The following is a 27,022-nucleotide window of genomic DNA, read 5'->3' as shown; positions in this document are numbered from 1 at the left end:
ACCAGTCAGTCCTGGACCAATAAAGAAAACTTCCATCGACCCAGCCGGGCATAGAACCCAGGACCTCTTGTAGACCGTCTTGTATATACCACCGCGCATACCACTGCACCACGAAGGCCAACATAAACATGGAATAAAGTCAAAGTAAAAATTCAGTTATTTCAATTAGTCTAGTAGACTCAGTTACACTGCAAGCGGTGGAATGAGTTTGAGAGAAAACGTCCGTCGGCTGATATGATGATGATGATGATGAGGCTTAGTTTACAAGCACTTTTGAAACGTGAGATAATTGTGATATTTAAAGTTAAAAACATAAAATTGAAGTTTCAAATATCGTTAACAAATGTACCAAAAATACATTCAAGGCATATTCAAGGCAATTTATTTATCATAACCATGAGTTTTTCGCATATATATTTTTTTATTTTTTATAAGTTAGCTCTTGACTACAATCTCACCTGATGGTAAGTGATGATGCGATCTAAGATGGAAGCGGGCCAACTTGTTACGAAGAGGATGAAAATCCACACGCCTTTAGTTTCTACATGATATCATACCGGAACGCTAAATCTCGCACATTACCATGAGTGTCGGGATAAAAGTAATCTAGGGCATAATCTATCTAAATTTTAAATTTGAACCAAATCGATTCAGTAGTTGCGGCGTTATAAAGTAACAAACATATACACGAACTTTCGCATTTATAATATTAGTAGGATATCCATCGGTTTTTCGCAAAACTCGCAAATACCATGATTTTTTCGGAATAAAAGTAGCCTATGTAGGGTATAATCTATCTACGTTTTAAATTTTAACCAAATCTATTCATTAGTTGCGGCGTTATAGAGTAACATAGATACAAACTTTCGCGTTTACAATATTAGTTGGATTATAATATTAGTAGTATGCTCGTATAAATAATAAGTAAGTATTTCACAATTCTTCTTCCATTCAGATATTTATAAATCAGATGATTACTTAATCCTGAATAGATAATTATATGTTGCGTTGCCATTAATGCGTTGCGTTTATAATCAGCATTTTCATTGCCGTATCTCAAATTTCGAGTATAAACTCAACAAAACTCACTAGAGCATTTTATACGCTTCAATAGTTTTAAGTATATCGCATGCAGAATGCGTTCCGTATCGCCTAATGAAATTATTCCTCAAATGCGGGCTCGATGGCATGCGTGGTAGAAATATCTTGCACCAGGAATGCTTTTAATAATTACGAACGCATTCATACAGACATTTTCGAAAACCATTGCCCCAATAGGTACGTATCTCTAACCCATCGGTGAGTATGAAAATTGTTGATCGACCAAGTGATTGTTCTAAATTAATTTTACGTTTGTTTTTGTTTATCTCTATTTTAGAGAATTGTTCGATTTTACTGGGCCTATATATTTCTTTTTATTTTATTCACATTAAATTATTTCTTATGCAAACTTTTGCGTTTATAATATTAGAAGGATACTTCGTTTTACACCTACAGTCTCTTGAAAATGTGAAAATACCAATCTACTGTTGTACGACCAAGGCCACCAAACAATTTACTCGTCCAGAAATGTTTTCCCTCAAGATGTTATTCGTAAACCAGAAGCGTGAATTTTATGAGGAAAGTCGCATATCTACGTCACGTATTTACTGTACGAGATATGCTCCTACAACTGCCGGTGAAAGAAGCGTTGGTCGCCGCAAAAAGTCCTAGCTTCAAAACATCCGAGAGTAGACAATTATTTCGCCTCGCAAAAGATAAAGAAGTCTTTACGAAACTGAACGCTAAACTTCGCTAGTCGGAGAGGTATTAAAAGAAGAAGAATCACAACTATACTACAGCCTGTCTTGATGAGTACTGTTTACCAACAAATAAAAATGAAGGTATAAATCACTAGTCATTTCACACCTAATAATAATAATTATTAACTTATTCTATCTCTTATATAAGAAGAGCCGTGATAGCCCAGTGGATATAACTTCTGCCTCCGATTCCGGAGGGTGTGGGTTCGAATCCGGTCCGGGGCATGCACCTCCAACTTTTCAGTTGTGTGCATTTTAAGAAATTAAATATCACGTGTCTCAATCGGTGAAGGAAAACATCGTGAGGAAACCTGCATACCACAGAATTATCTTAATTCTCTGCGTGTGTGAAGTCTGCCAATCCGCATTGGGCCAGCGTGGTGGACTATTGGCCTTATCCCTCTCATTCTGAGAGGAGACTCGAGCTCAGCAGTGAGCTGAATATGGGTTGATGAAGACGATTAACTTATTCTTGAATTAATGAAAATAATTTTTATTAATAAGCCTAGAACTATTTACTTTACTAGATATAGTTAATATATTTTATATAACATTTTATAAACAAAGCATACATAATTTAAAATAAATAAGTTATGAAATGACATTCATTTCCTACCCTCATTTCTAAATTTTTTTTTTAAATAAATATACTTAAACAATACACATCACTATCTAGCCCCAAAGTATGCATACAGAGTAACTTGTGTTATGGGTACTAAGATAGTTGATATTATAATATTCATATACATTTATATACTACATATAAATACTTATATTTTCTCTATTATATAAAAATAAGTCGGGTTTTCCTTCCTGACGCTATAACTCCAGAACGCACAAACCGATTTCCACGGTTTTGCATTCGTTGGAAAGGTCTCGGGCTCCGTGAGGTTTATAGCAAAGAAACCGTGAGGTTTATAGTTTACATCGAGTTTCACGCGAACGAAGTCGCGGGCATCCGCTAGTAATGTATAAATACAAACAGATACTGGAAAAAACCCATGTTCATCACACGAATATTTTTCCAGTAGTGGGAATCGAACCCACGGCCGTGGATGCAGAAAGCAGGGTCACTACCCACTGCACCACGCGGCCGGCTAAATTGTTAGTAAACAGTATTCCTAAGTATGGCCTTAGTATAAAGTGTTGTCCAATAATACGGTGTAAGAGACGTGTCCCGACAGGCTGCGTGATAAAAACTTGTATCAAAACAAAAAGTAACCAGTGCGATGTTACGGGCGTATACGTATATAATTGTTATAATTAATGCCTTTGTTTATACTTTACCTTGTTAACGCTTCCCGTTCACGCTCGGCTGCCGAGACGGCACACAACGCCACCTAAAATTTTCAACTAATGGAAATATACATTTACATATTCTGCTTAGAATTCGCATTGCGGAATAGAACACTCTCAATACAGTTGCATACGCTTAGCTAAGACAAAATGTTACATAAGTCTTGGATAAAGTTACAATATATTTTCATGAATAAACACGAAGCAATCCGATTATCTAAAATATAATACATGCCTATGTAAAAGAAACTTAAACTTCATTTAATTGTACTGAATGTCATTGTACTGAATACTAATGGTTTTCGCAATGAAATAATTAAAACATACAGTACGATATAGTGCTCTGGCAGTGTTCATTTGCAATTTCGCGACAAATAGATAGTATAAAGATAGTAGGTAATCATCTCTCAAGTTATTTTTTTTTCAGTCATTTTATAGCAATTAGGGTTATTTTAAACGAGTTTTTGTGAAGACATTCTTTTGTAAAACCAAATTAAAATTCAAAATGTATTTATTTCAAGCAAACATAGTTTACAAGTACTTTTGAACCGACTTCAAAATAAAGGAGGAGGTTCTCAATTTGACACGTATGTTTTTTTTTAAATGTTTGTTAATTCATAACTTCGTCATTTATTAACCAATTGTGAAAATTCTTATTTCGTTTAAAAGAGTATACTTCCAGATTGGTCCCGTTTAATTTTCACGAAACTTGGTTCAGTAATTTTGTGTTAAAATCAAAATAGCTGAACTACGTCCTTGAAGTCGGTTCCATTTCTAAGTTAAGAAGATTATTAAACGTAAAGTTATGTTGTTATGGTGATAAGAGAAGTCTAAACCTTAAAGTTACAAGGTTCCATAAGCACCTTGGTACGAGAAGAGCCTACTTAGAGTTTTATTGTTTTGTAAAAACTGCCACGTATGCAAATCTATACTAATATTATAAAGCTGAAGAGTTTATTTGATTGAACGCGCTAATCTCAGGAACTACTGGTCCGATTTCAAAAATTCTTTCAGTGTTAGATAGATATTATCTCCATATTCTTACGGGAACGGGAACCACGCGGGTAAAACCGTGCGGCGTCAGCTAGTAAGATTTAAAGAAATAGAAGCGCATCAAACTGCGAGATTATGTTGATAAGAAAAATGTAAACTGAAGTGAACGAAAGTCAAAGTGCTTGTTAACTTTTTATCAGCCTTTTTGATTATAAGTGTAGAACTGTTTCGTCACTGGCACTTTCACTAGTTCATTTACCAAGGATAGTGAATGTTATACTTGGAAGTTTACTTTGAGACAAGCGACTACCTATATTTTTTTTGTTATTTTTTTACATTATTTTGGTTTGTGGGTTTAAATTTTTAGGTAAATACTTCCGTCAGACCAGCGCGACCGCGAGTCAACATAGTAATGGAGTCAAATAATAAGAACTTTTAAACGGCTCAACCGATTTTCATCAAACATATCAAAGAACACTCGCCCGTAAGTCACCTTTTATAAAAAAAAAAAAACTAAATTGAAATCGCTTGATCCGTCCGGGAGCTATGGTGGCACAGACAGACTGACAGACAGACAGATAGACAGACAGACAGACAGACAGACACGTCAAGCTTATAACACCTCTCTTTTTGCGTCGGGGGTTAAAAAACGGCGAATGCTCGATGTACCTAATGTTACAATGCAAGTCTATCAGCACCTTTGAAAGTAGCAATCTGTATGCCTAGTGGGAGTTTTCAATGTTTTCATACTGTTACTATCGCGTTAACGTAAACGCGAATTTATATAGAATTGATACACTAGATGGCGCTATTTCAATTCAAATCAAATATGTTTTCGACAATACGATCCAAAACGTCGGCCATGACGGTATATATTACAACTGTTTCATGACGTCACTATAACTAATGCGAATCCTTTAGAAACGGAGCGTTGGACAATAATGTCATTAGCTATAAATTAGCTTGAACGTTACGTTACGTTTAGAACATCAATTTTATAAGAAATCCTTAACTTTTGTTAATTTAACGGCTCACTAACAAGTCAAAGATCGTGGACATTGAAAAGTAATACAAATTTGGTTACATCAGTAAAATGATGCTTAAGAGCGCGCAGCGCGTCGGTACGATATGGATAAAATTCGAAGAGCAAACGAGACGCCGAATTATGACTTTCACGTGAGTGAAAAGCACGGAGCGATTGACGCGCGACGCAAATTATATGACGTGAGCGCCAAAACCATTTTTACCTAATTGCAAGTAAATTAAACAATATAACGAGAAACAAAATGGCCATGTTCAAGATACATACCTAATTATTTATACAAAACAAAAATTTAAAGCAAAATGTGAGCAAAACATGTATTTTTCAAAAAAAGAAAAGTTTTACAAATTGTGTATTTTGTATAGTCATAACGAAGCTAACACTTTGAAATATCATTTACCCAAATATCAGGCTCCTAACTTTTCCAGAATCTGAGATCCAGAACCATTTGTAACCACCAAATTACATATTGCACACTCTTAAATAGTAGCTATAGATAATATAGTATGACGTTGCTTTACAATAAATGCAGACTTTAATAAGTGTGTTTCGTTTCATTATATTTGCTTTAACACATAATTTGTTTAAAATACTACATAATTACCACGGGCACGTTTTATTTGAGTTATCGGGTAAAGTTGGGCCATAAATGTGTTTACGTCTCTTGCGCAATAAGTTAACTAACGAATTAAAACCTATACTAATATTATAAAGAGGTAAAGTTTGTAAGTTTGTAACATTCTTTAAATGGGATAATCTTCGGAACTACTGATCCGATTTCAAAAATTCTTTCACCAGTAGAATGCTACATTATCTAGGAGTGCAATAGGCTATATTTTATATAGGTATTGTATATATTAGTTGAGTTATCATAGTTTTTGTCATACAGGTCGGACCGAAATTCATCATAAACAGACTAATTTATTGTGTAAAATTGAAATCAATGTATGGAGGCTTTATGTAAATTTAAAAGTTCTACAAAAAAGTCCGCGACACCATATATCTATCATCTATATTTTAGCAGATATAGCACCTATAGTGTTTTAAAAAATATTAATTTTATATACTTAAGTTTATGTTGAAAATGAATTTAAATAAAACTGTGCTAAGAGTTTTTTTTGAGACTATAATACGAAGAATAATACGAAAATAAACTCAGAAACGGGTGAAGTAGGGGTAGAAAGTTTGCATGAAAGTTGACATCGATTTTTACGCGGACGAAGTCGCGGGTGTCCGCTAGTAAATTATACAATTTGATTTAATAAAGCCTATATGATGATTTGATTATCATTAACATTTGCCAGATCGGAAAGAATAAATTAAGGTACTGTTACGCATGCTCTAAAATAGCATGCTAAAAACGTGCTATTAAGTATGCTCCATACGAGCATGCTTATCGAAATAATCTCGAATAAGCATGCTCATTATTAGCAATGTTGCGATACACATGCTACTAAGTAGCAACTGCACAATAGTAGCATGCTTTCGTGCTTGAAATGAGCATGTGTAATAGTAGCTTTAGTGCCTAACTCAAAACCTTAATGATTTGCTAGCTACCATTATATTTAGCAACCGGGTAGTCGTGTGCATATTCATACTTTGTTCTGTATAAAATAATTGAAAAGCAATCCATTAATGAACTCTAGCTAAGTTATCTTACCATCTAAATCAATGTTATCAAAATATGTTATGTTTATTAAAATTTTTATTAGAGTTCCGTAGTCCACAAGAAACCCTTATAGTTTCACCATGTCCGTATGTCTGTCTGTGTGTTCGTCCGTCTGTCCGCGGTTTAGCGCAGAGACTACTACTAAATAAAATCTTATCTTACTACTACTAAATAATATTTTTTTTTCAAGTTACCCCAATGTGAGGATGGTTTTTTTCCCTTATTTATATTATACTCGTAGTGTGGGAAATAACTTTAAAAAGTATTGTGGGTCTGGAAACACTATTTTGCGATTTAGTAATCTGTTAGTAAAATATAAAGGGCTACTTTTTGTTGGAGGCCCCCCGCCCTGTACCATCTAAGCATTTTTTTATTGATGCGTTAAAAAATTCGCAGTAGTAGGATATATAATGAAATTAGGAGAAAAACTAAGAGCTAAGTAGCGATTGCTATTTAAAGAGTTATATTCGATTGATAACCTCCTCCTTTTTTGCAGTCGGTTAAAAAATGTACTTATAGCACGAGAACTGCAAACAAATTCCGTTGTTTATCAACGCATGATTTTTGGGGTTTCTTTTCTACATGCAAAGTGAGGATATTTTTTTTTTCGTCTATCTCATAGTGTGGGTCGGGGTATCGCTATCCGTATTTTTATACATTTTATGAGCTACTGGAAGACCCCCCACAGTATCACGCGTTCCCGTGGGAATACAGAACTAAAAAATATACTCTGTTACTCGGTCAAAATACAGCTATGTAGGTATTATGTAATATTGAAAGAATTTCTATAATCGGTTCAATAATTTTTGAGTTATATAATATATCGTACACGTACTTAACAATCAACAAAAAAATTAATTAAATTAAACATTACGTCACTATAATAATAATAGTAAATAATTTAAGCGTCAATTCGCTAACAAGCTGCTTATACAGTTTGGCGAGAGTATAGCCTGGTAATAAATAATTAAAAAAAAAAATCATTGCAAGAAAAAACAAATACCATACCTATTTTGTTTGTGTGAATGGTAGCAATTTCATGCTAGAATATACGCCGCAACAGTACGCACAAAATAATTTTAGTTAGTACTACTCGCGTAACTAGATGGCGCTTATCAAAAAATTTACAAGGTAACGAATGTTCATCCCAGAAATATATATGACCATCAAGGAGCTGGATACTTTAATATCGGTTCTCGACGGTTACGGAAATTTTTGACGCCTTGCAACTTTCATGTTCGAAAGTTGTGGCCATAATCCAATCTAAGACTATTTACCGGGAACTTATGTCCCGCATTGTCGTAACTCCATGGTAAATTTATCCTGATTGACAATTTAACGGTTTCACTTCCGATAGATTATAAAAATACCGAAATATAACACATTAAATTGTAATCAGTATTTTCAGTTCACAATAAGTTTTTCTGTAGCGATGCCGAGGCGGGTCGCTAGATAAACATATAAACCTTCTAGTTCGAGAGCCCACGACCAAATTTTGTCTCATAGCAATACGGCCAAAACCGCATCAAATCGATAGATACGATTATCCTGAAGTCGATGTGTCGAAGTACTTTTTGGCTGGTCATTATTTTTGGCTGGTTACCACCCTACCGGCAAAGACGAACCGCCAAGCGATTTAGCGTTCCGGTACGATGCCGTGTAGAAACCGAAAGGGGTGTGGATTTTCATCCTCCTCCTAACAAGATATCCCGCTTCCATCTTAGACTGCATCATCACATACCATCAGGTGAGATTGTAGTCAAGGGCTAATTTGTAGAGAACAAAAAAATCAAAAAAATCCACAGAAGTGATAACTTGAACCTGCTGAAGAAAGGAAGCCAGACAGCGTGACGCCGTAACGCGTTACAAAACAGTTTACCTTCCCATAACAAGTTACAATTTAGAGATAGATCAAGAGCTTCAATAGCTTAACGGTAAAACGGTCGTACTCATCACCGAGGAGTGGTGATTCGATTCCCGCCCCGTTGGACTATTATCATCGTCATCAAGCCATATTCGGCTCACTGCATCTCGAGTCTCCTCTCAGAATGAGAGGGGTAAGGCCAATAGTCCACGCTGGCAAAATACGGATTGGTAGACTTCACACACGCAGAGAATTAAGATAATTCTTGGGTATGCAGGTTTCCTCACGATGTTTTCCTTCACCGATTGAGACACGTGATATTTAATTTCTTAATATGCACACAACTGAAAAGTTGGAGGTGCATGCCCCGGACCCACACCCTCCGGAATCGGAGGCAGAGGTATATAGAGGTATATATCCACTGGGCGATCACCCTATTATCATACCCACTTATTATACAGTTAATTCCCGACTAGTTGGAGGGGAATGGGAATATTGTTAAAACAAAAGATATGGTAAATATTCTTAAAAAAAAAAAAAAGAAGTTGGTTGGTAACAACGCGTAAGCTGGTACTGACCGCGCCTGGGATGCCCGCGCTGATGAAGAGCGCAAGCGTGTCGGGCCACGGCAGCAGCTTGTACTGCTCCCACCAGCGCTTCACCACGAGGCTGACGTAGAAGCCCAGCACGAAAGACATCGGGATGGACTCGCTCTGCGCACCGAAGTACTGCCGCACTCTTTCGAATATCCTGCAAATAGGATACATTTTCAATAGGGAAGAGGGTAGTTGACTCATATCAATATTAACATCATCATCAACATCATCATCATCATCATCATCGAGTCTCCTCTCAGAATGTGAGGGGTTAGGCCTTAGTCCACCACACTGGCCCAATGCGCATTGGCAGACCTCACACTCGCAGATAATTAAGATAATTCTCTGGTATGCAGGTTTCCTCACGATTTTTTTTTTCAACGTTTGAGACACGTGATTTTTTTTATTCTTTACAAGTTAACCCTTGACTACAATCTCACCTGATGCTTACCATCAGGTGAGATTGTAGTCAAGGGTTAACTTGATGGTGATCTAAGATGGAAGCGGGCTAACTTGTTAGGAGGAGGATGAAAATCAACACCTATTTCGGTTACTACACGACATCGTACCGGAACGCTAAATCGCTTGGCGATACGTCTTTGTCGGTAGGGTGTTATGCAGAAGAAGGAGGCTGCTGAACGGAGCCGAGAACGAGCTGATCCAGAATCCAGTCGAAAACGGCAGCGGGGGACCGTCCCAGGACTGTCCGTCCAGTCATAGTACCTATAGTTGATAGTCCAGTAATAGTACGAATTCGGAGTCGCAAGCGGCCAGAGTGGGGGCTCTGGCTGCTCATAATCCGCGACACTGGTTCCACCTGCATTTTTGTATTCTCATATAAACGTCAGTCAGTGTCAGCTCCGACGCACAAACGGTGTTTACTCTTTCAGATCGACTGTCTAAATAGGTGTATGTTGCCCCGCAGCATGCACTATGTACGTCGCAATATTTACACCTGAAAGGTGCGCAACCGAGGCGCAGCAGGCGCAGCGCACAGCAGAATAGGTTGCGCAAAAAAAACGTAAAGCTGTCATTCGTTATTCGAATCGAATTTTTCTGCCCATATTATGAAAAATCGATTCTTAAGGAGTAAACTCCAATAAACTCCAATAATCTTTGAGTTATTTTTTTAAATGTCTCTATGGTACAGTGGTTAGCCAACGTGGCTTCGGATCCTGAGGGTGACGTGATCGGTCTTGGGTGAAGAGGGTCACATTACCTCTGCTGATGTTCGTTGAGTGCGAACCGATAGATGAAGTTGATAGTGTAGTAGAGAGTGAGGTATGCCAGCAGCTCGCGCCAGACCAACTTGTACACGCTGCCTCGCCATCTGAAGCAAACAAAGGAAATGTATACAAATTATTACAATATGGTAGTTGACTTGTATCAAATTTTATGTCATCATCATCATCATCATCATCATCATCATCATGTCAGCCGATGCACATCCGCTGCAGGACATAGGCCTTTTGTAGGGACTTCCAAACATCACGATACTGAGCCATCTGCATCCAGCGAGTACCTGCGACTCGCTTGATGTCGTCAGTCCACCTGGTGGAGGGTCGACCAACACTGCGCTTTCTAGTGTGGGGTCGCCATTGGGACTCCAACGGCCATCGGCTCTTCGAACTATGTGCCCCGCCCATTGCCACTTCAGCTTCGCGACACGTTGAGCTATGTCGGTGACTTTAATTCTTCTGCGGATCTCCTCATTTCTGATTCGATCACGCAGAGATACTCCTAACATAGCTCGTTTCATCGCCCGCTGTGTGACTCTGAGTAAACTATATTATTTTCTTATAGTACATGGGTTAAGGGTCTGAAAGTCCGATATATGTCGATACTAGCGGAAGCCCGCGACTTCGTCCGCGTGGAATTCAGTTTTTCACAAATTCCGCGGGAACCATAGATTTTTCCGGGGTGAAAAGTAGCGTTAATCCAGAGTAAAATCTATTTCCATTTCAAATTTTAGACAAATTGCTCCAGTAGTCACAGCGTAAAGGACGAAAAAACATACACACACACACACAAACTTTGAAGAGCTGATGGACATTGGAGGTGCTGGAACCGCGAATGCACTCCGTAAAGTGCTGTTTGTATAGTCTCTCTGACAATGAATAATGTATTGTATTGTAAGTAGGTAACAGTCTATTGTAGGTATTTACCATACATAAATACCTAGACTAAACTAGAAAAAAAGCCACAAGACGACTGTGAGACGCTATAGACTCGAAGTAAAAAAATGTTTTATTTTTTCGAATATTGCGATATGGGTATCAACTTCAAGGACTAATCAAGAGGATTTCAAAATGGTATATCATGGCCATTTTAAAAACCTACAATTGTAAAAATGTTATTTATTAATCGCTACACAAAATACGCGAGGCGGATAGGATAGGTGCGAGCAGGTTAGGCAGTCGTTTTTTTTTTAATTATTGACTTATTTGATTTATTAATTAGTAGCTGCCGCCCCGTGGTTTGATCCATGTCTAAAACATAGTCTTAACGGGAATAAATGAGGTTATAGTCTGGCGTCGACGGGAAAGACTGCCTGGAAGTGAGGTGCGTCAGTCGTGGGTTTTTCATTCATCGCTACATGCTCCCCGGCCCGCTCCCGCATCGGGAATGTTACGAACGAAGTTACCAAACTATAGGCGTGTTTCATTGTCAGATGCGACTATTTGTTTGGTTTGTATAATTTAGTCTCACAAAAAGTTTTTGTTTTGTTTTAACGGATGAAGACTAAATCATAGTCCATTGTTCATCTATAATAACTATTACTATTAATTATACTTAATTTACTACATTACTTAACTAATTTCGCTATTATAGTTGTTCTCAGAACGTATATTTTTTAATCGTCAATTAACTTACGGCATGCTACAAAACTTGATTGACATTGAATACGAAATTCGACATTGCCTTCACTAATTCCGTATTTGACTTGTATATATGTATAAATATGTAAAGTTTGTGGTATTTTCTAAATCTACTGAACCGATTTTCAAAATTCTTGTACCACTAGAAAGTCACGTTATGTGAGTGTCATAGGCTATATTTTATCCACGGAAACGAGAACTACGCGGGTGAAGCCGCGGGACGATCCAAATTCCTCCCGTACTTACCTACGGTAGAAGAATACGCTCATGAACTTTCATCCTATACATATAGTTCTAGCCGACGCCCTGGAGTTTCACCCGCGGAGTTCCCGTTCCCGTAACAATACAGGGATATCCCATGACACTTACAAGTAACGTGCCGTTCTGGTGGTAAAAGAATTTTCAAAATCGGTTCAGTAGTTCCAGAGATTACCTCTCATCAATAACAACCCATATTCTGCTCACTGTTGAGCACGAGTCTCCTCTCAGAATGAGAGGGGTTAGGCCTTAGCCTCCACCATGCTGGCCCCTTTGCGGATTGCCCCTTTGCAGACTTCACACACGCAAAGAATTAAGAAAATTCTCAGCTATGCAGTTTTCCTCACGATGTATTTCCTTCACCGATTGAGACACGTGATATTTAATTTCTTAAAATGCACATAATTGAAAAGTTGGAGGTGCACGCCCCGGACCGGATTCAAACCTACACCCTGCGAATCGCAGGCAGAGGTTGCCACTGGGCTATCACGTCTACCCTTACGATACCACAAACTTTATCTCATTATAATCTCTCTCCAGCCGGTCCCTCATGACTGATGATCGTGATCACCTTGGCGAGTCATCTTTCGATAAACAATGCTCCTCCATCGAGTACGGGACTGTAAAAGGTGCAGGCTCCGGTTTCCTTGAGAAGATCCGACCATTGGGTTGGAGATCTACCTCGTGGCCATTTGCCTTACACATTTCCCACCTCTTTATAATATTTAGATGGGTATAAGGACCTCTAACCACCATAGGCTCATGGCCCATTAAATAACATAGTGTCTACAGGAAATGTGATCTGTTAACCTTACCATTTCAATTTCTCAATACAAAAATTCTCGGTCATACAAAGGCCGTTTTAGAATCCAGTTTTGTATAAGCAATAATAAATAAACGTATACCAACTAGGGTTGCCAATCGTCCTATATTAAAACCGACGCCCCACGGTTTCGCTTGCGTATTTTCTGCTCTCGTAAGCATACGTGGGGATAAAATATAGCCTATGACTATAACAATTAATGAGGCTTTCTAGTGGTAAAAGAATTTTCAAAATCAGTTCAGTAGATCCAGAGATTACCCCTACGGTTAATAATACAAATTTTACCTCTTTATAATATTAGTTTATAGAAGTAAAGATTACACAAAGAGCCTTTTATTTTTATTAATTTAATTATTTTTTGTGATAAAGAATGTGAAGTTTTCATTTTAGACACAAGAAAAATGTGAAAAGAAGCAAGAAGAACAAATAAATATAGTTTTTATAAATAAGTTACAAACAAGTATAATATTTTTGTCTATTTTCAAAGTTTTCAATTAAATACTATTTCTTTTTGTCCATTTTTTTAGCCCTAGCTTATAGATATTTTATTTACTATAACTTTAACATTGCAATTTTTTAAATTCTTAGTTTTAATTTAATTATAAAATTTAAGGATTTTGCTTTGCCTGCAAAATACTTTATTATGCTGAAGTATTTTTGGCAACCCTAATACCAACTCAAACGAGTTCCTATGTCCGGGTATGCCTAAAACTTAGTTTATAAACTGAAATAAACATATAGTTATTAATGAATTCGTAAACGAGTTATTAAAAACGTTTTTTCCTGTTAGGGTTAATAATTAGCAACGTACGAGTAGCTCGTCGGACGAGTACATTCGGGCTCGATTCGGCGTGACATTGATAGTGGTTTTGCCATTGAGTTATTATATATGTACTCGTATAATATGTATTATATATAAAAGCCGTGATAGCCCAGTCGATATGTAGGATGTGGATTCCAACTTTTCAGTTGTGTGCATTTTAAGAAATTAAATATCACGTGTCTCAAACGGTGAAGGAAAATATCGTGAGGAACCCTGCATACCAGAGAATTTTCTTAATTCTCTGAGTGTGTAAAGTCTGCCAATCCACATTGAGCTAGCGTGGTGGACTATTGGCCTAACCCCTCTCATTCTGAGAGGAGACTTGAGCTTAACAGTGAGCCGAATATGGGTTGATAACGATACTATGTATTGTATGTAGAGTATACATCACCCATCACTACTATGTTCCGCACAACAGACAACGCTAAAAGCTAATAGACGGAGAGTCAGCGACAGCCAGACCTTCTACATTTTTTAAAGGCTGAAAGTTCGTCAGCTCATGCTCCTACTATAGATGAGTTCTGTCACCAACTATTTAGTTTGGACTGTGGTGGATAAATCATGGCTTTACGGCGAAAATCATTATTTTATAAGCGTTCTGTCGCTGCGCATTTTAATAATGTCGTTCACCAAATAATTCAATCAGGTTCATCATCATAATAATAACCCATATTCGGCTCACTGTTGAGCACGAGTCTCCTTGAGAGGAGACACTTATTTTAGGACACTTAGCTTCGTGGCAACCGATCGCTATAAAAACTTAAATATTGATCTTTTACGGTGTCACAGTAAATAAATACATATTTACTATGACGGTACTACAGAAGCGAGTTAGTTTTACAATATGTTAAGAAGTGCGTGCTGTAGTGTGCGTAGAATTGATAATTATTATTATTCGCAGTCGTAATGGGCTGCCCACTTCGTCGGCAAGGCTTTACCAAGGCCGGGGGAATGACAATTTTTACGATGCCCAAATCTGTATTCTGCAATACTATTTTGTTGTGTCGAATTGAAATACTGCCTCGTCATTCAAGTGGTGAAATATAGTATTGGATCATGAAGTGGTGTCCTTTCCTTTGCAATTATAAGACTATCCGAAGAACATTGAGTGAGGTATTCGCCGAAACAGCTATCAACAATCTCGACTACCAAAATCTCCTCAATTGACGCTTCATCCTTTGAAGTTACTTCAGAAGGACGAAGCGTCCAACCGGACGACAAAACACCAATTTCATATGTAAGGACCTAAGGGTGACTACAGACTAGCGTATTTTTTTGCGCATATACGGTCGTTTCGTATTTCGGAGTGTTCGCTCGAACCGGTGGTGTCGTGTCAGTATCTCTGGAGGTGTCTCTCGCGGCTCGCGCTTATACGAGCTAAGAAGCGCGTATACGCTCGTATGAGTTGGGCGTACGTACATGCGAGCGTATATGCGCTTCTGAAAACGAGCTCACACGCGCGTATAAAACGCTAGTATGAAACCGCTCTAATACAATCGTTGTACCAATACAACCTGGTACCGTTCGGTTGGTACGCAATAGACAAACCCAATAACTAGTGCAACCACTACACCCGGACTAGCGGTACACACAAGTGCGGTCAACGGAGTTCTAATTGACAAAAAACATGAACCACATTTCATGACATCAATATCAGCTGGTAATAGCTTATTGTAAAAATACAATAGCTATTTATCACTATTAATTTACTTTTAAATTGAAAAAATACAATAAAATGCAAGGGTTCCATAAAAATATTGTTTCATGATCATGATGAATCAAATTCTTAGAATATTAAATAAGTACATCTTTACCTTTTTAACGAAAAATAAACGCAGGTTCAAAAAAATCAGAATCAATATAAGATAGTAAGATGCATTTACTCAAGCCGACTCAAAGAGAACATGCGAAACTGAAGTAAAATAACAAAACAGGAGTGCGTATGCGTCAGTGTCTGTGTGTGTGTGTGTGTGTGTGTGTGTGTATATGAGTGTCTGACTGTGTGTGTATATATTTATATATTTTGCTGGCCTTCGTGACGCAGTGGTATGCGCGGTGGATTTACAATACGCAGGTGCTGGGTTCGGTACCCGGCTGAGCCGATTGAGGTTATCATAATTCTACCGGCAAAGACATACCGCCAAGCAATTTAGCATTCCGGTATGAGTGAACGTGGATTTTCACCCTACTCGTAAAAAGTTAGCGCGCTTCCATCTTAGATTGCTTCATCACTTACCATTAGGTGAGTTTGATGTCAAGGGCTAATTTGTAACGAATTAAAAAAAATACGGGTAAAAGTTGCGGAGTCACCAAGATATTAGGACATATATTACATTAATTAGACTAATTATTTCATAATTCGTTCGAGTAAATGCTTATCGAATACTCACCATTAAGTTAACCGTCTGAGGAAAGTATAATTTATGTCTAATTACATATAAAATAGTTTTACTTAGAACATTCAAATTGCTTTTTAGAGTTCCGTAGTCCACAAAAACCCTTATAGTTTCGCCATGTCCGTCTGTCCGCGGTTTAGCGCAGAGACTATTACTATCTAATAGAAAGCTGTAAATTAGCATTAATGAATATGTGAAAAAAGTCGTAAAATGAAATTTTGAAAAACATTTTTTTAGGATTTTTTATAGTCAATGATGTTGAAAACTGTTCGATCTAGGTCATAAAAAATGAGGCGCTCAAAAGAGGAAATTTCTACATCTCAATGTTAGTTGTGGTCAACAAAGAACGTTATTATGGATTATTTATTGAACGATATATTGGATAGGAAGTATGTCGCAAAATGCTGAGCTAGGGCCTTTTTCTAGGTTATGCCACATATTGCAGGGCGTTCTTCTTTTTTTGCTCTAGCTATAAGCTATATATTTAGAATTTATTATTGTAATGTGTGGCACTGCCTAAAAATAAAGATAAAGATATTTCTTCTTATTTTAAGAAATAATACCTAAATATCGATGGTACGATGTCGTGTAGAAACCTTATCAAGTTAGCCAACTTCCATCTTAGATTGCATCGCCTCTTACCATCAGGTGAGATTGTAGTCAAGGGCTAACTTGTAAACAATTAAAAAAAAGTCATTAAACTAAATAAGTCTACCTTTGGCCAGTGTTTTTCAAAATATTGTCTGAAAGAAGGCAATGTTTTGGTAGTTGTACAGGTGTTCGGTTTCGCACGAGCGACCGTTCACTGCTAATATAGGTATTAATCACCGGCGACCGCGTCACAGCCAACTTTCGCCGGTTTTCGTTGTCAGGGCTAGCGAGCTGTAGGCAGTGGCTGCCGGCGCTAATCGTGCCACGTTATGTCGTCGTCGAGTTCGCCGTCGAAACAAGTTTGGATGTAAACCCATTGTCATCTTAACGTTCCTATAATCACTTTTTGCATTGACTATCACACGAACACACAAAATTTGTATATTTGGAGTTTACTCCTTAAGAATCGATTTTTCATATATAGCCCTCCCTATGAAAAAAATATGGGCAGTAAAGTTCGATGAACGAATGACAGCGTTACGTTTTTGTGTGCAACATATTCCCTGTCTTTATTCTGCTGCTCCTCGATTTCACTTTTTAGGCGTAGCTATTGAGACGCACTTAGACGTACCTATTTATACTACAGCCTTTCTTGATGAGTACTGTTTACCAACAAACAAATTAAAAATTAGGGTATAAATCACTAGTCATTTCACACCTAATAATAATTATAATTATTTTTTTCTTAAATTAATGAAAATAAATTTGATTTATAGGCTTAGAATAATTAGATATGGTTAACGTACTTTATATAACATTTTTTAAACGAACCATACATAATCTATACTAATATTATAAAGAGGTAAAGTTTGTAAGTTTGTAAGTTTGTAAGTTTGTAAGTTTGTAACAATTTTTTGAAATGGGGTAATCTTCGGAACTACTGGTCCGATTTTAAAAATTCTTTCACCAGTAGAATGCTACGTTATCGGGGAGTGCTATAGGCTATATTTTATATTTCTATCATTTATAACTACTGAGTTATCGCGGGTTTTCTCTTACAGGTCGGACCGAAAAACTTACTTATTCGCATGCGCTGCCTCAACCATTGCGTATAACTGAAATAAATGTATGGAGGCTTTTTGAACCTTTAAAAGTTCTACAAAAAAGTCCGCGACACCATATATCTATCTTTTATATTTTAGCAGATATAGTACCTTTAGTACTTTAATAAAGTATTAAAATTTTAAATTGAGGTTTACGTCATTATTTACACAACTAAACTTAAATCCTTATCCAAATAAATTATTTAATAATCACAAGGATATTTTAGAGATAAGATTTGCCCTTTACAGTATGTTAATTAGTTAAATAGTTTCGGAGATAATACAAAATTTCTGAAAGTCGCAGAAATGCCGCTATATGACGCCCCGCGGTTTCAATTACGTGGTTCCCGTTCCCGTGTGAATATGAGAACCAAACATAGCCTATGACACTCGCAAATAATGTAGCTTTCTATTGGTAAAAGAATTTTCCAAATCGGTCCAGTAGATCCAGAGATTACCCCCGACAACCACACAAACTTTACCTCTTTATAGCATTAGCATAGAAGTCGCTTGGAAAATTATAGTCTTTTGGTCATTGCACCACGCACAAAAGGCTGGACCAATTTTGCTGAGGGTAGGGATAGGATAGGGGTAGGGAAGGGGTAGGATAGAGGTAGGGTAGGGGTAATTTAGGGAAAGTGTAGGGTAGGGTAGGGTAGGGTAGGGTACGAATAAGGTAGGGGTAGTGTAGGGTAGGGGCGAGGTAGAGGTAGGGGAAGGGTATGGAACGTATAGGGTAGGGGAGGAGTAGGATAGGGGTAGGGTACGGGTAGGGTACGGGTAGGGTAGGGTTAGGGTAGGGGTAAGGTAGGGGTAGGGTAGGGGTAGATTAGGGTTAGGGTAGGGTAGGGTATGGAGAGGTTACGGGTAGGGTTAGGGTAGGGGTAAGGTGGGGGGATGGTAGGGTTAGCGTTAGCGGTAGGATAGGAGTAAGGTAGGGGTAGGGTAGGGTAGGGTTGGGTAAGGTAGAGGTAGAGAAGTTTACATCAATTTTACGCGGACGAAGTCGCGGGCGTCCGCTAGTTTTAAATAAATAAGTTATGACATGCGTTTTCTACCGTCATTTCTAATTTATTTGTTGGTAAACAGTATTCATCAAGATAGGCTGTAGTATAGACAGTTGATCTGTATGAGTAAACTCCATTCGTGCGTCTGAGCTGACACACCGTCCCGATCACCGTCATGTACACCGTCATAGTCCCGATCGGTCGTACAATCGGCCGTAAGTCGTATATAGATACGGCCGTAGACAGTTGAAGGATCGTGAACCACGCACGTGAATGCCATTATAGCTGCAATAATAATATACTTAGTTCTACGGTATAGATGCCGGATTGAAATTCGAGAGGACTACGGTACAATCCCAGCAAGTTAGACTACTGTCGTATCCAAATCTTTCCGCAAAGTAAAAGAATAAAAGGGAATATCGGTAGTTTAAAAATATTTCGGACTCACGCACCGAGGTTTCCTTCTATAATCATAATCAACATGAACCATACATGAACTTTGAAAACCACAAATACTACAACAAGAGTCAGAAAACGAAAACCTTTTTTAACTCACAATCTCGGGGGCGCCCGGACTGATACACTCAGACCAAAACACCCTTCCCGATGCCACATCAGGCGATGCTTTTGCGCTCGTCCAAACGACGGCGTCCTCAACCGGGGGGGGGGGGGGGGGGGGTGACGCCGTTGAGGTCCCATTAAGGAGACAATCAGAAAAACAAGAAAGCCTGTCATGATCAGATCTAGTCTTAAAGCTGAAAGTCGGTTTCACAAGCCGCTTCAACGGCGAACTCAACCGTGAATACTGGCGCTGAGAATAACGTAGCAGACATTGAAAATATCGATACCTTAGCGGGCAAAATAAAACAGCATTCATCACGGTAAGTGCCCCAAGGCCAGAGAGTCTGCCGCGACCCAAACTAACTACAGACTGGCGACGAACTACCGACGTTTGATTAAAACTATATATATATAACTAACAGTACATAACAGTATAACTAACCTGCCTCCAATGATATTTTATACTAGAGATGGGGCACTAGAACATCAAAACTGAGGCGGGCAAATGTGGAAAATTGACTTAATTTCATTTAGTCGCTTATTTAACAACGAACATTATTTAAACAAATATAATACCTAAATATCGTCTACATGTCGAGTTGTGTGTCCTGCAGGCTAATTCACTATATTTGACATAAGCTAGTTGGCATTTACAAAATTGAGATTCTATGTAAAAAATGTCACCCAGTGCCTAATGGTGGATATCTCATATTATGTAGATGACATTTTGTTAGTTGGTTTGATGTTTATTTTAATAAGTTGATAATAAAGACCAAAATAGGAAATAGACCAACAGGAAGTGTACAAGCTATACTTATATACATTAATATATTAATGGAATTAAAGACAAAATTGTGCATGTGCGCGCAGTGGTGTAGCTAAATTCGGATCACTTTTTGCGGCGATTTTGTAAGTACGTAACCTATCTATAGTATGAAATTATCATTGCCCATCCCAGCTTCGCACGAGTGCTATATAGATACTAATGTCAAAGATTTTATAAAATAGATAATAATGTCTAAAACTGAGGCGAAAAAAAGTGGGTAGTTGCCTTAATTTTATTGAGTCGCAACAAACAAACATATTAAAAAAAACGAAACGTATCTATTAATTCATCTACCTATTTATCACTTTGAAGAAGGTGCCAAGCCAGTGATTTATTAATTCAAGACGTACCTATCGTAAATAATTTAGTTTCTGAAACATTATTTTTGTCTTTCATGTGTTTTTTTCAGTAACGACTGAAATCAACATCACACGGGCTTGGAACCGACTTCAAAGTGATCAATAGATAGAAAACATTAAAATGTTATTTTTCCCTTTTTAGTTTCGTGGGTACGTTAATGTTTAAGTCGGTTGTATTTTTCTTAAAAATAATTATTATATTATTTTTAGTGTAAACAATTAGTGTAAACAATTAGTGTAAAAAATTAAATTCATATGACATCCTTTGGGATTACCAAATCATTATTGGTAATTACACTTCTCAGTAATAAGCACTAGACACTGTGAATCTATACTTCTAAAGCGTGTGGTATTGTATAGGGTAATCTCTGGATCTACTGAACAAAGTTTGAAGCCTCAAAAGCTCAACGGTAAGAGCGGATGGACTCATCGCCGAAGGGTAGTGGTTCAATCCCCGCCCCGTTGTTCTATTGTAGTACCCACTCCTAACAGTCTTTCCCGACTAGTTGGGAGATAAAAAAAATATTAAAAATTCTTTTAACACTAGAAAGCCATGTTATTTGTGAATATTAAAGGCACCATTATTTTATCCCCGTATTCTCATGGGAACGAGAACTACGCTGGTTAAAACGCGAGGCGACGGCAGCTAGTCTATACTAATATTATACAGAGATAAAATTTGTGAGGTTGTAGCGGGTAATCTTTATCTACTAAGCCGATTTTGAATATTCTTTTACCAATAGAAAGCCACGTCATTTGTGAGTGTTATAGGCTATATTATATCTCCATATTCTGACGGGAACGAGAATTAAGCGGGTAAAACCGCGGGGCGTCTTTTAAAATATTAAAAAAAAGGTTACGTTTGTAGGGGTAATCTCTGGAACTACTATACCGATTTTAAAAATTCTTTTACCAGTAGAAAGCTACATTGTCTGTGAGTGCCATAAGTTATATATAGTTCCCATATTCTTAAGGTAACGGGCATTACACGAGTGAAACCGCGGGCGTCTGCTAGAATATTATAAAGAAGTAATGTTTTTGGTATTATAGTAAACAGACGGACATTAAAATGTGTGCGAATGATATTATAAGGTTTTCGTCTTTGTACTACGTACCTTACGAACCCTGAAAAGACTATATTTTCCTTAATGTGAAAAGCGCTAGGTTTACGCGAGAGCCTGGTAGATGGCGAGGCAGGTAGTTAATATCGCGGTATCGCTTTGTTCTGGAAGAGTAGTGATAACAGACGTATTTGTAAAATCACGCTACATTTCAATTACACATTTAATAGGCATTTGGCTAATTTTTGCAGTGTGTGTATTGGTTTGATACCATGTTAATACACACACACATAATAAAACTATAAATAACGATCCCAATGGCGATAGAAATCCATGGTTCCCAAGGGATTTGTAAAAAACTAAATTTACGCGGACGAAGTCGCGAGCGTCCGCTAGTCCCTGCATATTTTATCTACGTCAATTAAAAGGCTGTTTATGTTAGATTAAGAATTAAACCTAAAAGTCTAAAGCTAAACCTGTTTTAAAAGTTTCTCTTAAATATGCCAAATAAATGTTTATAAAATATAAAACTGGATTTCAATACCTAATGTAGGTATACAATATGCCTGTTACAACTAGTACGGGGTAATTTGTAACATTTGTCAATTTTTTTTCAAAGCCGTTTCTACAAACTTTATTTGAAAAAAAATAAAAAGTACAGGGTTGATCAAAAATTTATTTGAAATTGATTTGACTCATCATCATCATCATCATCATCATCATATCAGCCGATGGACGTCCACTGCAGGACATAGGCCTTTTGTAGGGACTTCCAAACATCACGATACTGAGCTACCTGCATCCAACGAATCCCTGCGACTCGCTTGATGTCGTCAGTCCACTTGGTGGGGGGTCGGCCAACACTGCGCTTACTAGTGTGGGGTCGCCATTCCAGCACTTTGGGACCCCAACGTCCATCGGCTCTTCGAACTATGTGCCCCGCCCATTGCCACATCACACACACACACACACGTTGAAGGCCTTTAAGTATAATTTTCTTTACCAATAATTCTAAAACTATCAAAGAAAAATTGGCTAGTTTTTAAGTGAAATTTTCTACATGATTGTGCCTTCTTTTATTATAAGAGGTCAATGTAGTAGCACTGCTAGATTTCATAAATACCAAACAAGTAAGCTTTTATAGCAAAGAAACGAAAAATTGTTACAAGTAGCCCCCCACTCCCCTTAACACGTACATTTACTATTTATTTGTAGTAGATACCTTCAGACTAGGGTTGCCAACCGTACTATAATATATAGTATTGTACTACCTATATTTCGGCTCTGCGTAATATATATACTGTTGAAGGAATATAAAGTACGCAAAAATAATATATTTTGAACAAATTTATGAACTTTAAATTTTATGAACATTATGTTCAAATCCGAATTTGTCTATCTTATCAAATTCCGGACTTAAAATTAAACTGATACCTACTTAAAAAAAATGAAATTGAGAAACGAGAAAAAGCAATTTTTAAAATCTTTTATTAGTAAGAAAAAAGCCGTGATAATTTAATAAATGTAAGCCGTGACAGCCCAGTGGATATGACCTCTGCCTCCGATTCCGGAGGGTGTGGGTTCGAATCCGCTCCGGGGCATGCACCTCCAACTTTTCAGTTGTGTGCATTTTAAGAAATTAAATATCAAGTGTCTCAATCGGTGAAGGAAAACATCGTGAGGAAACCTGCATACCAGAGAATTATCTTAATTCTCTGCGTGTGTGAAGTCTGCCAATCCGTATTGGACCAGCGTGGTGGACTACTGGCCTAACCCCTCTCATTCTGAGAGGAGACTCGAGCTCAGCAGTGAGCCGAATATGGGTTGATGACGATTAAGAAAAAATAAGTAAGTCTAAATAAATACAGTTTTTATAAAAACAAACATGTTTTATTGCCTATTCGTAAAATACTAGTTATATTTTCTTTAAGCGTACTATTTTTTTTATGGCTAAACATGAAAAATACTATATTTTTCTTAAGAAATGTTGGCAACCCTACTTTAGACATGTTTGAGACTACATTCAGAGTGTTTTTTTCTTATTGGATTATAAACGGACAGGTAATCATTAAGAAATGCTCAATGCCAACCCTACAGTACAGTCAGCACAGGACTCACAAGCAATGTTTAATAAACTGACAGTCTGACACAAAAGTCGTAACGGTGTAACAACATTACAACAATAAGCTAGGTAGGTAGGTACATCCCGATTCATCGAGATTCTGTGCGCTTTGTGTAGTTGAGCGAGCGGCGCGCAATTCATCGATGTCGGTACCTACCTAGTGCAAGTAAACAGCTGTTTGAAAGCAAGCCACACACGATCAAGTTTGCCGTCAACTCTGTAGAACTCTTACGGATATGGGCAGTGAAAAATATCAAAAGCATGCACAAAACCGTAATAATATGATATTTTTTCACTACCCACTTCTTAAGCTTCACGTAAATTTGACGGTAGACTTGATAGTGAGTGGCTGCCGTAACACGACCCTTGTGCCCGTGATTCATGGTCGTCTACTTCTCGGTCCTTGCTACCGCTACAATACCAACGACTAGGTGCTAAGTGCTAGATGCTAGACACTCACTTGCAAAGTATCCTCCAAAAACAACCGAAACTGCTGCCATTCGGAACCTCACCAGCGTAAGATATAGTCATATCTGTAACTTTTGCTTTTAATAGCAAAAAAAGGAAGCTATTAAATTAATATTTATTTATACACACACACGTTTGTTGGCGCGAGTTGGATACGACACACGCGGAAAATTAAATACGCATTTAGAAAGTAATAACAACAAAGTTTTGTACGGCACAGCCTTTGTATGAAAGGGAAGAGACGTTCGGGAAAGGGCACACTGCAATTCAGTTACATGATGATGTGTAAGTACACTCGACTCCACAACTCGCAAACACTGGACACTGGCGCGCCCGCACCGACCGCCGCGTCGTCTCTTACTGAGTACCGACTGAACAATGAACAGAACATATTGCACATAGCCTGCGACTGGCGGCTAACTTCAAGTCGCCAGGCTGTTTATTGACGCGTGTCGGTGCGCGAGCGCAGGCTTCGCGGCGACGCGTTACCGAAGCTGCCGATAGATGGCGCACATTATAAACTCTTCAAGCCTCAATAGCTCAACGGTAAACTGGCCATCACTGAGAGGTCGTGGTTCGATTCCCGCCCATTGGACTATTGTCGTACACACTATAAAGCACTGTCTTTTACCGACTAGTTGGAATAGGAATATTGGTCATACAAAATATATGGCAAAACTTTTTTTATAAGGTTGATGATGTCAACTTTGAGTACTACGTCGAGATGAACATCGTTATGTATTAGCTTGTAATGGACGAAAAAAAGTCGCTTCCTTCCTTACCTCAGACGTTATTTGGAGCTTATTTTATTTATGGAAGTGGAAGGAATGGAGTAACTTCTCCCGTTTTCCCAACATTTCTCTTCAATGCTCTGCTCCTATTGATTGTAGCGTGATGAAAAATATACTATAACCTGCCCAGGAGTTGTACCAAGTTTTGTTAAAATCCGTCGAGTAGTTTTTGTTTCTATAACGAACACACAGACAGACAAAAATTTTACTGATTACATTTTTGGCATCAGTATCAATCACTAATCGACCCCTGATAGTTAATTTGGAAATATATTTCATGCACAGAATAGACCTCTCTACAGATTTATTATAAGTTTATATTATTCTACAAAATACATATTGAAACTAGCGGACGCCCGCGACTTCGTCCGCGTGACACTCGATGTAAACTTTCAACTACCACTACCCAACGCTACCCCTACCCTACCCCCTACCCCTACCTTTTCCTGATTTTTTTTGCTATAAACCTCACGGAGCCCGAGACCTTTCCAACGAATGCAAAACCGTGGAAATCGGTTCGTGCGTTCTGGAGTTATAGCGTCAGGAAGGAAAACCAGACTTATTTTTATATAGTAGATTAAGCCTAGCCATAGTACAACATAAACCACATTTGGAATGTAAAATGTGTAAAAAAAAAGTGTAAAAATTAATCCACAATCTCACTTAATCTGGTACTTCCCGGAGAAGAAAGCATAAAAACATATAATGGGCTTTGCCGCTCGTCTGTTGGGCCCCCTAACTAACTTTGATACTGTCCACTACACTGGTTAATGCGAGTAGCACGAGTCTTATACTGACTTTAATAAAAGGGGGAGGTTTCTCAATTCGACCGTATATATATTTTATTTATGAATGTTCGCGCTTAACTTCGTCCTTTATTTTTTGATAAATATACTATACCTGTAAATAGGACCAATATTTCCTATTCCATTGGCATCGCAGAGGTCTGCATCCATACGTAGTTGATGTCCCCTGGACTCGTACGAAGCGTTTCGGTTCTTCGTTCCTGATCCGCACTGCGAAATTATGGAATGCCCTTCCAGCTTCAGTTTTCCCTACCACCTACAACATGGGTGTATTCAAGTTAAGAGTGAATAGGCATTTTCTAGGCAAGCGCGTTCCACCTTAGGCTGCATCATCGCTTACTGTCAAGCATGATTGCTGCCAACCACTAGCCTATATAACGTAAAAAAAAAAAAAAATTCCCCCCTCATCTAGTCGGAAAGTACTGTTGGGACCAACGATATTTTATATTATACTCCTAACTCATAATATATGACATCCCTAAAAAATCACTGCAAAAAAATGATCCGAATCTAGCTACTCCACTGAGCGTAAACATGCACAATTTTGTGTTTACTTACATTATATATGTATATTTAAGTACACACAACTAGACAATTTAGACATTATTTAATTATTTGTTTAAATATCTTTCTTTGTTCATGTTCAATAAGCGACAAGACAAGACAAGTTTGCTCTATGTCTCTAATATAAAATATCGTAATGGTGGGGTGCTTAGAACCACGAGATGGCTATAGGATACTTAGGATAGTGACTAATACGGGTAGGGTGGGAGTAGGGTAGGGTAGGGAATTAGTCAAAGTGAAGCGTGACCGGGTTCGCTGACGTCACTTTACAAATAAAACTCGATCGATAATTTTTTACCTTTAATTACCTTTTAAAAGATGA

At 37.8% G+C, this 27,022-nt stretch overlaps 1 protein-coding gene across 2 annotated transcripts in view; it reads right to left on the bottom strand.

Moving 5' to 3' along the window:
- The window catches only part of LOC112049133 (bestrophin-4), a 44,574-nt gene extending 19,660 nt beyond the window's left edge, over positions 1–24,914 (bottom strand). The window contains exons 1-3 of one of the 2 annotated variants that reach the window (XM_024086923.2): positions 24,532–24,914; positions 10,482–10,592; positions 9,245–9,416 (exon numbers count right to left, since the gene is read on the bottom strand). In XM_024086923.2, coding sequence (XP_023942691.1) covers positions 9,245–9,416; positions 10,482–10,592; positions 24,532–24,602 — 354 coding nt within the window. In that variant the 5' untranslated portion in view covers positions 24,603–24,914. Of the gene's footprint in view, positions 1–3,089; positions 3,143–9,244; positions 9,417–10,481; positions 10,593–24,531 lie in introns of those variants that run through there. The other variant, XM_052890470.1, reaches the window with a different exon arrangement.
- Positions 24,915–27,022: the final 2,108 nt, after the last annotated feature.

The sequence above is a fragment of the Bicyclus anynana genome, chromosome Z (genome assembly GCF_947172395.1).
Source record: "Bicyclus anynana chromosome Z, ilBicAnyn1.1, whole genome shotgun sequence".
Taxonomy (NCBI): domain Eukaryota; kingdom Metazoa; phylum Arthropoda; class Insecta; order Lepidoptera; family Nymphalidae; genus Bicyclus; species Bicyclus anynana.
This window is presented reverse-complemented; position numbering and strand designations above follow the sequence as displayed.